This window comes from Misgurnus anguillicaudatus, chromosome 2 (genome assembly GCF_027580225.2).
Source record: "Misgurnus anguillicaudatus chromosome 2, ASM2758022v2, whole genome shotgun sequence".
Taxonomy (NCBI): domain Eukaryota; kingdom Metazoa; phylum Chordata; class Actinopteri; order Cypriniformes; family Cobitidae; genus Misgurnus; species Misgurnus anguillicaudatus.
Window position 1 is genome coordinate 8,061,880 of NC_073338.2, and position 15,542 is coordinate 8,077,421.

General features: G+C 39.6%; 1 protein-coding gene across 1 annotated transcript; it reads right to left on the minus strand.

The window, feature by feature from the left end:
• Nucleotides 1–1,506: 1,506 nt before the first annotated feature.
• On the minus strand, nt 1,507–5,779 carry LOC129441609 (C-type mannose receptor 2). Its single transcript, XM_055201261.2, has 5 exons — nt 5,651–5,779; nt 5,200–5,571; nt 4,787–5,119; nt 4,580–4,671; nt 1,507–2,780 (listed from the first exon to the last, which is right to left on the minus strand). Exons 1-5 carry the CDS (start codon nt 5,712–5,714, stop codon nt 2,649–2,651), a joined length of 993 nt encoding a protein of 330 aa, XP_055057236.2. The 5' UTR covers nt 5,715–5,779; the 3' UTR covers nt 1,507–2,648.
• Nucleotides 5,780–15,542: the final 9,763 nt, after the last annotated feature.

The following is a 15,542-nucleotide window of genomic DNA, read 5'->3' on the forward strand; positions in this document are numbered from 1 at the left end:
AGAAGAAACCCGAAGGAGGACGTAAAAGAAAGACTTTTCAGAATAACGTAATCTAACCAGTCGTTATTGGAGAAACATTTCAACGCTGGATAGCAATGAAGGAACAGAGAGGTGTCAAGACAGACGCGCAGTTCACAAAAATTCTCCTCGACAGGTAACAGTGATTATTCTTTCTTTGTGGAATAATTATTGTTGTACTGTTATTCAGGTATATTGACGTTGTTATTGTACTGTAGTTGTAAGGCAGTGACCAGTCTGCTACATGCTAGTTGAAATGGGAGTAGCGTCGACTGATCTAACTTTAGGTCTTATGTGTTTATTATCATATAATTTCACATAATGAATCCACTGATGCGACACAGCATATGCCGGTGGTAAACAAACACTCGTGTTCAAATACTCCTGCACAAGTTTTGGAAGGTGTTCCCTAGAAATGAGCTGTGAAGGAGGGAGGCTGTTCTTACGCATGCGCTTATTTAAAAAACTCGGTAACGGTCTTTGGATTCTCAGTCGGCAGAAACATCCTCTTTTGCGCCTTTAAGTTCTTTAGGGTGGTTTCCCCGACAGGGATTAGCTTAAGCCAGGACTAGGTCTTAGTTTAATTAGGAAATAAAACTAGTTTTAACAAACATGCCGTACTAAAAACATTACCTGTGTGCACTTTGAGGCAAAACAAAGAACACTGATGTATTTTAAGATATGTCAGTGTAATTTGTTTTCAATTTGGATGGCTCTTACATTTATTTTAGTCTAGCACTAATCCCTGTCTGGGAAACTGCCCCTTTATCTTCAAGTACACAGTGTAGCTTCCAGTGCCCTCTGTTGGTAAAAACAATTGCTCTGCTTGGTCTGGGTTTTTTGAAAAGGGGCATGCTGGGTTACGTTCAACCCTTTGTTTTAATTTTAATTTAACAGGGCCACTGCTGGCCAAATGGGTGCCCTAAGTGGACTTTTACTGTGGTGCCCTCTTTAGATAAAAAAAATGCAAACAGCTATAGTATGTGCTAGAATAAAACTTTATTAAAATGCTATTGTTATCATATATAATTATATATTGACAGCAACACAAACTACAATTATACAAATATGCAGTTATAGTTTACATTTCAGTACCTGTACCTGTGTAGCTAATGAACTTTAACTTAATCTTAATCTAATGTGACACAGCTAATCTTACATGTTAGTATAAATCCAAGCAATTTTGAAAAATTACTAAATGTCTTTCTTGTAAGTAAATTAAAAATTCAGCTTTAAGAAAACAGCAGATGTCTATTAACAAAAGCAAAAGTTGGAATGTATGGTTATGTTTTAAAAAATACAGGTGTTTGATTGATTTAACACTCAAGCATTTAGTTAAGCCGGTTTTGTTCATTCAAATAATAAATAATTGTAGTTATATTCAAAACAACGGATTTCTTTAGGATACAGATATGTTAACTATGCTTCAAAACATAACGCAGTACAATGTCATTTAAACAATTGAACTTACATACACGATATAAATTGGGACATTGTACTACTATTTAAATGAGTTGGTGGTGTCAGCAGCCAAAGCTATACATTTTAACAGGCTTGTGAACTGAAGGGATACGCAAATGGATGGGGTTGGCGTATGATATCAAAGTATTGCGAGAGAAGACTGTTCGCAAGCTTTCTAAACGCTCTCACGGTACTTTATGTTTTTCGCGGACCGATCTGTGCAGCCATTGAACACACATTTAGGCTGCGTCTGAAACTCTAAATTGCTGCCTTCTGCGGCAGCATTCCAAGGCAGGAAGCCATCAAGGCATGTCTGAATGAATCCAATGTTAGGTTTATTTCATGACTCCTGAGATCTTGTCCCCATCTTGTCTATGCGTGTGTGCTCATGGGAAATGTGATTGGTCGAGCCTGGTCGAGTTCGAAAAAATAAATGCGGCTGAAGCACAAATTTAGTGTAAATAAATGTATATTTTCACTTTTTACACATTTTAATTGCATTAAGCGAGAAATTAGTATTGTAGTTTTATGTGATTAGTTATCACAAAGACACTCTCTGTTTATATTTCAAACACGCTGCCTGTGAAGTGTGTCCGAAAGGGTTTCTCAAGTCAGCTGCCTAAGTTTTCGGACGCAGCATGGGTTTGTTTGCATGTTGTTGTGATTTATATTTATACAGAATTTTTTTTTATTATGCGTACTTTTAGGCGGTAAATTTAATCTAACTGCTGTGTTTGTCCCGTTTTGACCCAATGCTAGGCTGGAACTAACTGAGCATTGTTTAAAGTGAATAATTTTAATTTAAAAAAATACTCATTTTACACATATAATAATAACATGCTCCTTTACTCCTTTACACTTTGAACACCTTTACAGGTTTTCTGTCCAATATTATCCAGCATTGGGTTAAAAATAACCCTGCAAAATTTAGAGGAAAGCTTTAAGAAAAAAACTCAGTGTAATATGAATATAAACACGAAAAATATAATATAAATAATGTATGAGGAATCAGCATTAAGAGCTGATTTCCTTTATAATCATATCATTGCATAAATGGATAAAACAATTACAACAAAACAACACAAATATATTTAATATATTTTAAAGATAATTTTCTATATAATCTATCATTATGTTATAACGTTTACTTTAAAGATATCCATTGAAGATTAGTTTGAATCACATGTATTTAAATTGGATGTAGATTTGCTCTCTGGGTGAAACACCTCTCCACTATCATCGGCTCTCCATCTTATCGTGCTGCGACTGTTCAGTCCAGCAATCTTTAGCTTTTCAATTATCTGAAAGAGCAGAAAGAAATCACAACATCATATATTCAAGACACATCGGCAGCCCTACACTCTAAGGAGCTTTTTACACCTGGTCACTCCATGCATTTTCTCTGATCAGATAGCCATCTGATCATAAAAAGAAAAGGTGTAAATGCCCTCCGAAACATTTTCGAGACTGATTTAAATCCGATTGCTCAAACCACTTCAGGAGGTGGTCTGCGAACCATTTCAGACGAAACTGGACAAGTGTAAATACATCTGGTTGATGAAACCTCATATGTCAGCGCATAACTCCTCCCAAATGCAAACACGTCACCTGGAAGTTAGCCGTCAAATAGGCAAACAAACAAAGACGACACTCTTGTTGCTTTATGGAGTGACAACAGTGGGTAAAAAGCTTCCTAGAACCAATTAAAGAGTCCAATGAAAATCTCGAATAATATTAAACAAAGAAATAAAACTTTGAGAGAGAGTTTTGTGAACGCTTTTCCCCGTCATGGATCTATGCGTTAAATCACCGCGCCGTCACTCTCCTGCTGCTCTGAACTGCGCGGTCCAGCTAATGCCCAGCAAGGAGACGCGCATCCCCAGCCCAACATACAGTAAGTGCTGCTTTTTGTTGCATAAACGTCGTCTTAAGTTTTTTTAAGGCGGAGTAATCAATAGTGTGTTTGCATTTTGCGCGGGAGTTGAAGATTGGATTCATATCCGTTTTGCCAAGACGCATATGTGGCCAAATATAAATGGGAGTTTTAACAAATCAGATATCTATCCGATCAGAGAAAACACATGAAGTGACCAGGTGTAAAAGGCCCTAAGAAAGGATGGGGTAATTAAAACATTGTTTTGTGTTATCTTATTATCTTATCTTATTTAACACATTTTATGTTATTTTAGCACATTATATATATCATTTCATGTTGATTTTTAGTTCAAATAAAGAAAAGGGACAACACAAGGTGTCACAAGGGACAACACAAGACCAACCCTGTGTCTCAATTCGTTCCCTATCTCCCGAGGTCGTGAATCAGTATATCGTGTACACAGGTTCGGGCACTGGACATTGGGGACACTGTTCTTATTTTTCTGTCACGTGGCTGCTTAAGCGCGCTGTGATCACTCACAGCTGTTACTCATCAACAACCGGCAAAACCAACATCTCTCTGACTTAATTTTAAACAGTACATTGTGAAAAGGCTGTCATTATTTTCTTATATATCCGTGCATAAAATTGGAGGAATATATAAATTACATTTTAAATACACACATATATTACCAGTTTACAAACCAATATTATTATTTAAAATATTGAGTAGATTGTGGTCCCTTACAGTCTAGGGATGTGTGTTTATATTTAAAAATAAAACAAAAGTTTGTCTTTATAAAAGTTCTGTCACATTTCATAAAGTTTATTTAGTTGGATCATGTGATTTTCAGTTGGCAAGCTTCAGAAAAGGTCACGTCATTTCCAGTAAGGGAACATAGAGACCATCGATGCTCACTGGTTTTTACGTTGCATTCTGGGAATTTTTAGGGAACGAACGTTCCAGTGCAGTGATTGAGATAGCCCTTAAAATGGCCGACTCCCTGATCAGTGCCCTGACTACTGAACAAGGGAGCTAATTGAGACACACCCAAAGTGTGTTGTTCCAAAATTAACAGTTAATAACACAGAGATGTGATGTAAATAATTTAAATTAATTTGACAAATTTAAAGAATCATTGTGGTGTCTGATATTAGTTATGTCATACATTTTCTTTGGAGGGGCGCCACTGTATTCATGTATGCAACCAGTAATCAGATATACCTTATTTAAAATGGCAGTCTGTAGTGATGGATCATGCAAGTTGTATTTTCCATCAAGGGTCAATTTCATTCTGACAGTCTGTTTTTTAACATCTATTAGAAAAAAAAATACAATTTCCAATATGCTTTAAATAGAAATACATAAATATATCACAAATGTTTTAATGCATTTAACAAAATATTCAGATCTTTTAATTTGATGAGTTACCACCATAGCAGATAAAATGGTGCAGTTCATTACAGGGTGATTGGACCCATTTTTCAGAAACTATTGACATGGCAACACAATCACCAAATCCTGTAGTCCTGGATGTGTATTCTGTTGCCCAGTTTCTAAAGAAGAGACTCCATTGGTCAGACCACTGCCAAGCGTCAGAATACAAACCAATCCAGACCGATTCCAGAAATCCAGCAACTGCTGTAAGCTGAATCTGCTCTGCATCACTGTGGACGGTGGCCAGGTCAGTGTGATACTCTCTGCAGTAACTCTGAGCACCTGTCCAGTTTTTATAACTATTTATCATGATGTATCCAGTCATTTCTATTAGCAGATAAAAATCTGTTATCAGTTCTCTTGTTTGAATTTGTAAATTTAGACATTGAAATGGTTGTGAAACTCACCGTTGTAGCATATAAAATATAGAACTTTATTGCATTTGACATCCTGCCAAAATCCATTAATTGTTAATACACAAAATTCATTCAAAAGTTCTCCATCTGGCTGATTAAAGAACCAGTTACTGTACTGAGAGATTGTGCTTTCCACATTTGACCAAATCCAGTGACTCTGTGGCGCCCTCTGCAGTCCAATCCACACTGATCCACTGTAGCCATCATTTACTGTATTTACCATCCAGTGCACATCATCCATCGAGTCTACAGTAGCCAGGTCAGTGTATCTCTCTCTACAGTAAATCTGAGCGTCTGTCCATGTCATGTTCTCATTTCTAAAGTGATACTGTCTCTGCAAACCAGAAGCGCTGCACAGAAGTCCTGTTAAAATGAACATGTTTAAATGTATGCATGTGCACACATATACTTGTAAAAAACAGATTAAAATGATGACGCCAACCTGGCAGCAGAAACAAACTCATGTTCATAACTGCTGTCACAGCTCCTTGCTGATGTTTCACCATCACTGCACACTGAGAGGAAGATCAACTATCAAAGTGTGAAATGATTAGAGAGTTTAAAATGTGCTGAGAATTATTTAACTTATGGTCTTTTTTTAACAGTTTATAGAGTTTCTTATTAAATCTTCACTTATGTATTGTTTGTGAGTTCATTGCTGCTAAAAGAATAAATGTAGATTTCATTTGTATGGTCAAGAACTTCCCTCTGTAATTCCACACAAATGTCAAAGTTATCAAGAAAAGTAAAGTTTTTACCCAACGTTTTTCACCATACTGATATTTCAGGTGTCATTTTTTTTGTGGTTTAAATACTGATGCAAAGTCTTTGTTAAAGTTTAAAGAAACAATCCTATTTAAGTGTACATTTCAGAATTTAGAATATTTGATTGGAGAAATCAACCACATTCATAACGTTGTTTCTTCCCATAAATGCGCATACAAAATTCAAATAAATATTAAATGTTATATTAATGAGTCTTCCTTTATCTATTTGTTGGCTATTATTGCTTCTGGCTTGTGCATTTTAATTTACAGAATTCCTACAAATTATGTTGTCTCCAAAAAACTTGGTCAGGGAGGAAAACAGCTGTTGGTGAGTTCCATACCGAGATAAGAGATCTGCTGCACAGATGCAAGTTTGCTCTTCTCCCAGTTGACCGAAGGCCCCTGAACACCAGGTCCCTGTGGACGCATAACTGCTTTCGAGACAGTGATGAGACAGTTGTCGAGGTAGTTGAGTATGTGAATGCCGTGCTCTCTCGTGGGAGCAATAAAGTGCCACCGCAGCAACCTTCGTGAACTGCATGCTTCACTGAAGTGAACTGGATGCCCCTGAACTTGGGCAGGCGCCGGGTGAAAAGTCTAACAATGTGAAGAAGCCAGCGGGACGGGCTGGGAAGGGTTAACCACGCCCCCAGATACCAAACCAGCAGGACCAATGGCACCACAGATGTACCTGCAGTGGGGCAGCTGGACGGAGCACAGATGCTTGACTCGGGGCTCTCTGTAGATGCCCAAGGTGGAGTGTAAGTGTTTGTTTTGGCACTACCTGTATTTGGACAGATGAAGTTAAATCCTTGAACGTGCAATCATGTCCGTTGGCGAGAGAGGTGGATAAACATGATACAGGTCCATACTGTCCATCATTCTCTTTGCCCTCTTCAGACCTAGAGACTGGGGAAACTGCTCTTTTCTTGAAAATTTGGGTACCACCGGCTGTAAAGCCAATGGCGGAACAGAAAAAAAATCAATAGGATTTTCCACCCGGCCCTCCAATCACCACATCCCAAAGAGCAGTCTTCATCATCTTTAGGTCTCAGGGCTGCTTTCCCTTGCATTTGCCACCAGGTTAAACATGCTGCCTTTCAACACTGAGCTCCACAACCCTGCTCAGATGTTTGCTGAGGCACTGTGGCTGGCGGACAATGGGGTGCAGCAGCTTTCCGCTGGGGCAGGATTTGACAGATGGCCACAGTCTGCTTTTGGGCGGCCGAGAACCAAGTCACCGGAGAGGCCAGCCTGGGATACAGGGGCATTCAGGAAGCAGGTCTTCTCATTGTCCTGCATATTCACCAGGCACAGCCTGAGATGGCATTCCTGGACAACCAAGGAGGACATCGCACAGCCCAGGGACTGCAACGTAGACCTGCAATAATGCCATGGCATGCAGAACAGAGGCAGCTTCCTTACAGCTCTGATAAGCACTGCCACTTAATCTGGACAAATGTTGACAGGCCTGTGAGGGGAGCACCGGCTTATACCGCCATGTAGAAGTGGTGACTGGACACAGTTGCATCACGTCCGACCACTTTACAGGGGCAACCGGCGTGTACCATTTAACTGCCCCACCCTGGAGGGTGGTGAGAGGGAAGGAGATGCGTTTTGGGCAGTTAAAGGTGCCTTCCATGATCTCGTAAGCTCCTAATGCACTACTGTTAAGAAAGGCACCGGAGTGGTGTGGTACAGTGCAAGCCGCTCTGAGGAACCAATCATCCAATCTGGAGGGGCCAGGCACTGGTGTCGGAGACCACTCGAGCCAGATTCTCCCTGGCTGCCCGGCCAAGCATAGCCATCATTTCCGGATCAGATTCCGATCGCGGCACCTGTCCAGAAGGTGGCAACTCATCTGTGGAGCTGAGGATGCTGTTTTACTGATAATATAAAATATATACAATTTGTAAAGAAATGCAGTTTAAAATGTCTTGGTTAAAACCATTTTAATGAACTTATTCTCAAACATTATCTGCGCCACAAGCGGGCCCCAGGGGGCGTGGCCCGGCTACAATGAATAGATCAAAATTAAGAGTATCATTAAGAGTATTGTTTTTAAAAAGTTTTAAAAAGTCCTCTCGTCCCCTGAAGCTCTTTTGAAGGTAAAATTCCTTTTTGCCTCAGTACATTCTGACTGTAAAGATTCAATCTTTGGGTTGTTGTTCCACTGCTGGCCTGCAGTGGGGCGCCCCATTAAAGTTTCTTTGTTGGACACCCTCCTCATCTCCAGATGGCACTGTAACCCCAAGCTCAGTGCTCACCACGCCTACTGATTGCAATATTGTGTGTGATTGTTCTCTCCTCATTCGCCTTGATTTCTTTCACCTGTGTCTTGCCCTTTATAAGAGTGCTTGTTCTTTGCCATCTTGTTCAGTCTTGAGCCATTGTACCCCAGACTACAGATCTCCAGATAATAGTTTGTATCTTGTACCTTTGTTGACCCTTGTGTCTACTTTGTGTTTCACTGTTTTACGGAAGCTCTGCTATTCTAGTTTTTTGTACTTTGTTCCTTGATTTCTCAAGTAAAGACTATTTTATTTTTTGGAAACTGAAGTCTCTCGACTCATTGCTCTTCTGCTTTTGGGTTCCACTGTCTGGGAGTTCATCATCATCATTTCTCTTCGTCCCCTATGGGACATAAGGCTTCAATGAGCCCTCTCCATTGCATTCGATCCCTGGCCTCATGTTGTGCCTTTCCCCATGACAGGTTCATGTGTTCTAGCTCTTTTGTCACAGTTCTGCGCCAGGTGGTTTTGGGTCTCCCAGGTTTTCTTTTGCCAGATGGTGTCCATCTTAGGGTGATTTTTGTGATGCTGTCCTGCTCCATCCTCAACACATGTCCTAGCCATCTCAGGCGTCTGTGTGTAATCTCCTTGGTGATGCTCCGGCTTCCTGTTTTCTTTTACAGATCGTTGTTGGAGATCTTATTAGGCCAAAATATCTGGCATATTCGCCGAAGGCATCCATTGTGGAACACTTCAATTCTCCTCATATCAGCTTTGATAACTTGCCAACTTTCTGTACCGTACAGCAGAACAGACTTTACATTGCAGTTATATAGGAGCATCTTCGTTTTAAGGCTATATTGTTTTGATATACATATAGATCGGAGTTCGGAGAAGGCACCCTGAGCCTTTCCCAGCCTTGCTTTAATATCATTAGATGCCCCGCTGTCCTTGCTGATGAGACTGCATAAATAAGTGAACTCTTCCACAAACTAAAGTGGTTCCTCATTAACGAGGATGGGTGCTGTGGGGATGTAGTTGACACGCATCACTTTTGTTTTGGAGGTGTTAATACTGAGCCCAACTTGCCTGGCAAAGTGGTTTAACCTATCAGTTTTGGCCTGCATGTTGTATTGGTTGGTTGATAGGAGAGCAAGATCATCAGCAAAGTCAAGATCTTCTAGCTGGGAGAATAGAGTCCACTGGATGCCTCTGGGTCTGTCTGCTATGGTGTTGGTTGTAATCCAGTCTATGGCGATTAGGAAGAGGATAGGGGAGATTATGCACCCCTGTCTCACTCCGGACTGCACGGAAAACCATTCAGAGAGGTCATTTCCCATAATGACACTACACTTAAAATGTTCATAGAATGTTTTTATGACTGAGATGATCTTTGATGGGATTCCATAGGAGCGCAGTATCTCCCAGAGGGTGTTTCAGTGGACACTGTCGAAGGCCTTTCTGAAGTCCACGAAGTTGATATAAAGGGGTGTATTCCATTCCAAGGAATATTGTTACGCAGAGCAAATACAGTTGTATTCAAAATTATTCAACCCCAACTGAAATTGATTGTTTTGGCCGGTTTGACATTGATTTTGATCATTCAGTCATCCTGCTTACAATTACATCAAAGAGGCATGTGTAGGTCAGACAAATATAACATAACATTTATAATGAAATAACCACAAATGTCTTTTCTGTGCTCACATCATTTTCAGTTTTATTCAACCCCCAAGTGACATTCAATCTTAGTACTTAGTACAACATCCTTTTACAGTTAAAACAGCTTTTAAACGTGAAGCATAGCTTGACACAAGTGTCTTGCAGCGATCTACGGGTATCTTCGCCCATTCATCATGGGCAAAAGCCTCCAGTTCAGTCACATTCTTAGGCTTGCGCACTGCAACTGCTTTCTTTAAGTCCCACTAGAGGTTCTCAATCGGATTTAAGTCTGGTGACTGCGATGGCCACTTCAAAATGTTCCAGCCTTTTTTCTGCAACCATGCTCTAGTGGATTTGGAGGTATGCTTGGGATCATTGTCCTGTTGAAAGGTCCAACGTCTCCCAAGCCTCAGGTTTGTGACGGACTGCAACACATTGTCATCCAATATCTCCTGATACTGAAGAGAATTCATGGTACCTTGCACACGCTGAAGTTTCCCTGTACCTGCAGAAGCAAAACAGCCCCAAAGCATGATTGACCCCCCACCATGCTTCACAGTAGGCAAGGTGTTCTTTTCTTCATAGGCCTTGTTTTTCCTCCTCCAAACATAGCGTTGATCCATGGGCCCAAACAGTTCTAATTTTCCACAGAACACTATCCCAAAACTTCTGTGGTTTGTCCACATGACTTTTGGCATACTGCAGTCGACTCTTCTTATTATTTGGAGACAGCAAGGGGGTGCGCCTGGGAGTTCTGGCATGGAGGCCTTCAGTACGCAGGGTGCGCCGTATTGTCTGAGCAGAAACTTCAGTACCCACATCTGATAAATCTTTTCTCAGTTCCTCAGCAGTCACACGGGGACTTTTTTCCACTCTACGCTTCAGATAGCGCACAGCAGTCGCAGTTAGCATCTTTTTTCTGCCACGACCAGGAAGCGTTTCAACAGTGCCCTTTGCCTTGAATTTGCGAATGATGCTTCCTATGGTGTCTCTTGGTATGTTTAACATCTTTGCAATCTTCTTATAGCCATTGCCCTTCCTGTGAAGATTAATCACCTCTTCTCTTGTCTTCCTGGACCATTCTTTTGACTTCACCATGTTTGTAACCACACCAGTAAATGTTTAGAAGGAGTTGAGTATCATAGTCATTTTAAAGCTGCCTAATTGGTGCTTATTAGGCTTTATTGCTGTACCCTGACATCCACAGGTGTTTTCAAAACCTGATTGAAAACACTTCAATGAACCTCTGTTCTTCAGAGTGGTAGTTCTTTAAGGGGTTGAATAATTGTGTCAATGAAGAATTCACAAAAGAAACATTTACTACTATATTACAAAACCAATTGATGTCATTTTAGTTGCATATGGTTCTTTAAGAAGTCATTGTAGGATTTCATTCTGAATACAATTACAAATGTACACTAAATTCCCTAAAACCCTTAACAGCATTGGGGGTTGAATAATTTTGAACACAACTGCATGTCTGGGAGTTAGCTCAGCAGATAACACGCCACGCTTAGAACACCAGAGACCCGGGTTCAAACCCAGCCAAAGTCATCACATTACACTGACAGTATCGGTGACATTGTTTTCTTTTGCTGTTTTTTTAGTTATGTGCTGGTTATGATTTGCGTGAGTTATCCATGCAAAGTCTTGGACTTCAGCATCATGATAAGTTATATGGTTTTACTATAGCAAGGGTCAGGGATTTTTTTGCGATAACAACCTGGCTGGCTGTACAAGCCCTCTAATTCCACAGCTAGTTGGTATACGAGTAAATATATAGACATAACATTTTGATTTGATGTCTTTTATTAGCTATTTTTAAGAAATACAAACATTCTTCGAGGGAAAAACGTTTCCTAATGGGTGAAGCCAAGACACCACAAAACCAGTCAAAAAACTAACATTAGGTTTAATCATTTAAAATAAAATCTCTTATTTGTTTTAAATTATGCATATTTAAACTGTATTATTTGTAGATATTAAACTGTCCCTGTTAAGGTCTCGCTGGTAATTCCCAGGTGAGGCTGTGTAAGTTTCAGGCGGTTGTTATCTTGGAATAAAATATTTTGGAATGTTGCGAGTGGCCAATCAGAACCAAGCATTTTTATAAAAAACAACAACATACTATTACTACTAATTATAAAATAATAAGGTGAACATGGAGGCCCATCTGTAGGCTATTCTCTGGCGCCGACCCTGTTTTCAACATAAGCTAAGTTTCCATCCACTTGTCAATCGAATTATCTGAAGTTCGGTTAAAAAACTTATGCGAATAAAGCTGGTGAAAGTGTGTTTCAAAACCTGTGCGTAATGACGTCACATGCTGGTTTGCGATCAAATTGGTATATCGAATTGATTTGAGACATTTGAAGGTGTTTCCATTCATTTTCGCACTGAATCGCACAATATTCAAGCAAACATTTGCGAACAAAGTTTTGCTAGACAAATTTGCGGCATTTCACAAGTTATAAGTGCTTATGTGCCAGCTGAGCTGATAGCGACATATCAAGCTATAATAATAAGAAAATGACGTTAACATCAAATTGCTATGATGCTGCAGATGCATGTAAATGCCCAACGACAACGGAGGCATTAACCTGAAATGATAGTCCGGATCAATTCTTAACGTAAATGAGAACGAAAAAATATCTTTAGAGTTGTTAATAAGCCAATAAAGCTACGAGGGTTCTTTGGCCGAGGATCCATCTCATCAAGGTCGAATTTGCTTTTATTTTCCCTCCGGCACCGTTGCGAGAGAACTCTCTTTTTTGAAACACGTATCGCTGTTTGAGCGCCTCATTTACTCCGGAGGACGTCCCACGTCTTGTCATAACCATTGTTGGACATTTCCTTCTCGAGTTCCTATCTAAAATAGAGCTGTAATCGAACCCGAAAGTATATTTAGATTGACAGCTTTTTAAAAGCCCGAACCCGTTTATAGCCATACATTATTTAATTTTGCGCACGCAAACAGCTTTTATCAAGAATGAGTAATTTACACAGGTTTTAACATTATTTATTAATGACTAACTGGGCTACACGTCACTTGGAAGTTGAAACAAAGAAAAAAATAAGTCATCTGTAACATCGTAACATCTCGTTCTAAATAGGCATATGCAATACATTATAGGCCAACATGCCAATAAAAACAATTATTTCTTAACAAATTAAATTAAGACAATACATTCTGAATAAGATGGTTATTTGGGAATAACGAAATTAGGATAAAGGTTCTGTGGTATTTGCTTCGGCACTTTCTTTACATTAATGCCAACATTAGTCTAAATTATGTATTTAAGACTAAGTAATATTTAGTTATAAATTAAAAAACCTTTACTCACCAAGATTAGGCATTTTTGTTGAGGAAATTATTAAATCCACTGTAAATGGCTTTAGCGTGGTCCTGCGCTTACTGATAGGGCATTCAGCAGCTTTGAACTTGACCGCTCATTTACCGTGCAAAGGCTGAGCACGAGCCCGTGTAAAATGTTAGAAATGAAGGCCGAATCCGACCGAACCCATCGGGTTCGGGCAAAGATCTTCAGCTCTATAGCCGTTATTTTCTCTGCTAAATTAAATTTAAAATGAATCTCGTCTCGTCGTTTGTCCACTTACATCTGACTTTGTTGACACACGCCATTTGTGCCACCAGAGCGGAAATGACCTAAAACTTTTTCTTCTTGTTTTGTGTGTGGGTTGCAACCATAAAAGGACCTAAACCTTAACCCTCTGGGGTCTAAGGGGTTTTTAGGCCCTGGAGAAGTTTTGACATGCACTGACATTTGTGCTTTTTTCAGTTGCTTAAAAACATAATAATGGCAAAAGTCTTATAACACTGTGTTCAGCACAAACTGGGCTACTATATTATATGATTAACATGTATGTACATGTTTGTATTTTTGAGAAAAAAATGTTTATGCGTGGTTTTTAAAAAAGCTAAATTTTTAAGTGACTGATATAAGTAAAAAAAACTCATACTAAACATGTTTTCCCAAGACTTTTCAAAACAGGATCTAGTAGTCTAGAGTTTTTTCTTTAAAATGATGTGAAAATCATTCTGCTTACTCATTTACATAAGACAATAATATTGATTTACAATTTCAAAGTCACTTTTTGGTTAGGAAGGCAATATGCAAGGAGGCTGGAAGCTCTTGAATAGTCTGTGATTGACAGCTGAAGAACAAAACACTAAACGCATAATGAGCTGCATAGGCTAATGAGCCTTTGGGCAGTAAGACGACGCCTTGTTACGTGTTTGTTTGTGAAAGCAACACAAAAGAAATGCCTTCCCATGCGTGATCCTGCGTTAAATAAACTTACCGTGCAGAGATATACGCGAACAAACAGGGTTTTAGATGTGTTTAGATCCGTCTTAATACAAAAGTGCGTCAAATATGAAGCATTGTGTGTTTGTGTGTGCGTTTGGCCGTCAACAGAGGCTGACGGAATCACAAAGAAAAAATAAGCGCATGGAGATTTACAGGCGAGAGAGCATACTTTATAATTTTACCACAAAGCGCGTCAAATATGAGGCATCTTGTGTTTTTGTGTGCGTTTGGACCTCGATCCCGTCACACTGACGAAGCACACACTCGCGTCTTTTTGGAGATAACTTTAGGCGCGAGTAAACAAGTAGATGTGATGTTTACAATCGCATATCTTATAATGATACCACAAAGCGCATCAAATATGAGGTATTTGTGTGTGCGTTTGGACCTCGATCCCGTCACACTGACGAAGCACACACTCGCCTCTTTTTGGAGATAACCTTATGCGCGAGTAAACAAGTTGATGTGATGTTTGCAATGACACCTTTTATAATATTACCACAAAGCTCGTCAAAATGAGGCATATTGTTTGTGTGTGCGTTTGGACATCGCGTCACTGACGAAGCACACGCACTCGCGTCTGTTTGGAGATAACTTTAGGCGCGAGTAAACAAGTATATGTGATGTTTACAATCGCATATCTTATAATGATACCACAAAGCGCGTCAAATATGAGGTATTTGTGTGTGCGTTTGGACGTCGATTGCGTCTGTTTGATGAAGCACACACACTCGCGTCTGGAGATAACTTAAGTTACAGTCTGAGTAAACAAGTAGATGTCATGTCACCAACACTTGGATTAAAACTCAACACAGCACTGCCACTGACTGAATGGCTACAGAGACGGAGTCTCCATTGACTGGGGTTGACTAATGAATATGGATGATCTCTGCTCTTCTCTTCAATGGAGCGAGGCGTGGCTCATTATAGATAATGCAGGAACACGAGAAAGACGGTACATCTCCCTCTTCTAACACAGTTAACAACGAATTAAAATATTTTATTTCGATTTCACTTACATCTTCCAAAAGCAGACATTCCAAGCATTATGTAGATATGTATCTTTTGTTGATATGACAAGTATTCCTTAAGTTACAGTTAATTTTTCTGACGTGTTTCTGAAAGGACTTCACTGAGGGAGAGAGAACAAAACACGCATCATGTTTATTTTCTTAATTTTGCGAAAAGCACAACATTCTGTTTTTATTGGGAGTGGGCAGAAAAAAACTAGACACTTTAACGTTTTAAATGATGTATAAATCATATCTGTATGACCAAAATCAGCAGAGTTATCTAACTCTCTTTGCGGAGTGATTGAAAAATAAAGGGTTTGCGGCGCCCGC

Coding starts and splice junctions, on each gene's coding strand:
- LOC129441609 (XM_055201261.2), bottom strand. CDS start 5,714: ATGGTGAAACATCAGCAAGGAGCTGTGACAGCAGTTATGAACATGAGT. Junction 5,572..5,650: donor GAGTTTGTTTCTGCTGCCAG/GTTGGCGTCATC, acceptor TCATTTTAACAG/GACTTCTGTGCAGCGCTTCT. Junction 2,781..4,579: donor AGACTGCCATTTTAAATAAG/GTATATCTGATT, acceptor CTGCTCTTTCAG/ATAATTGAAAAGCTAAAGAT.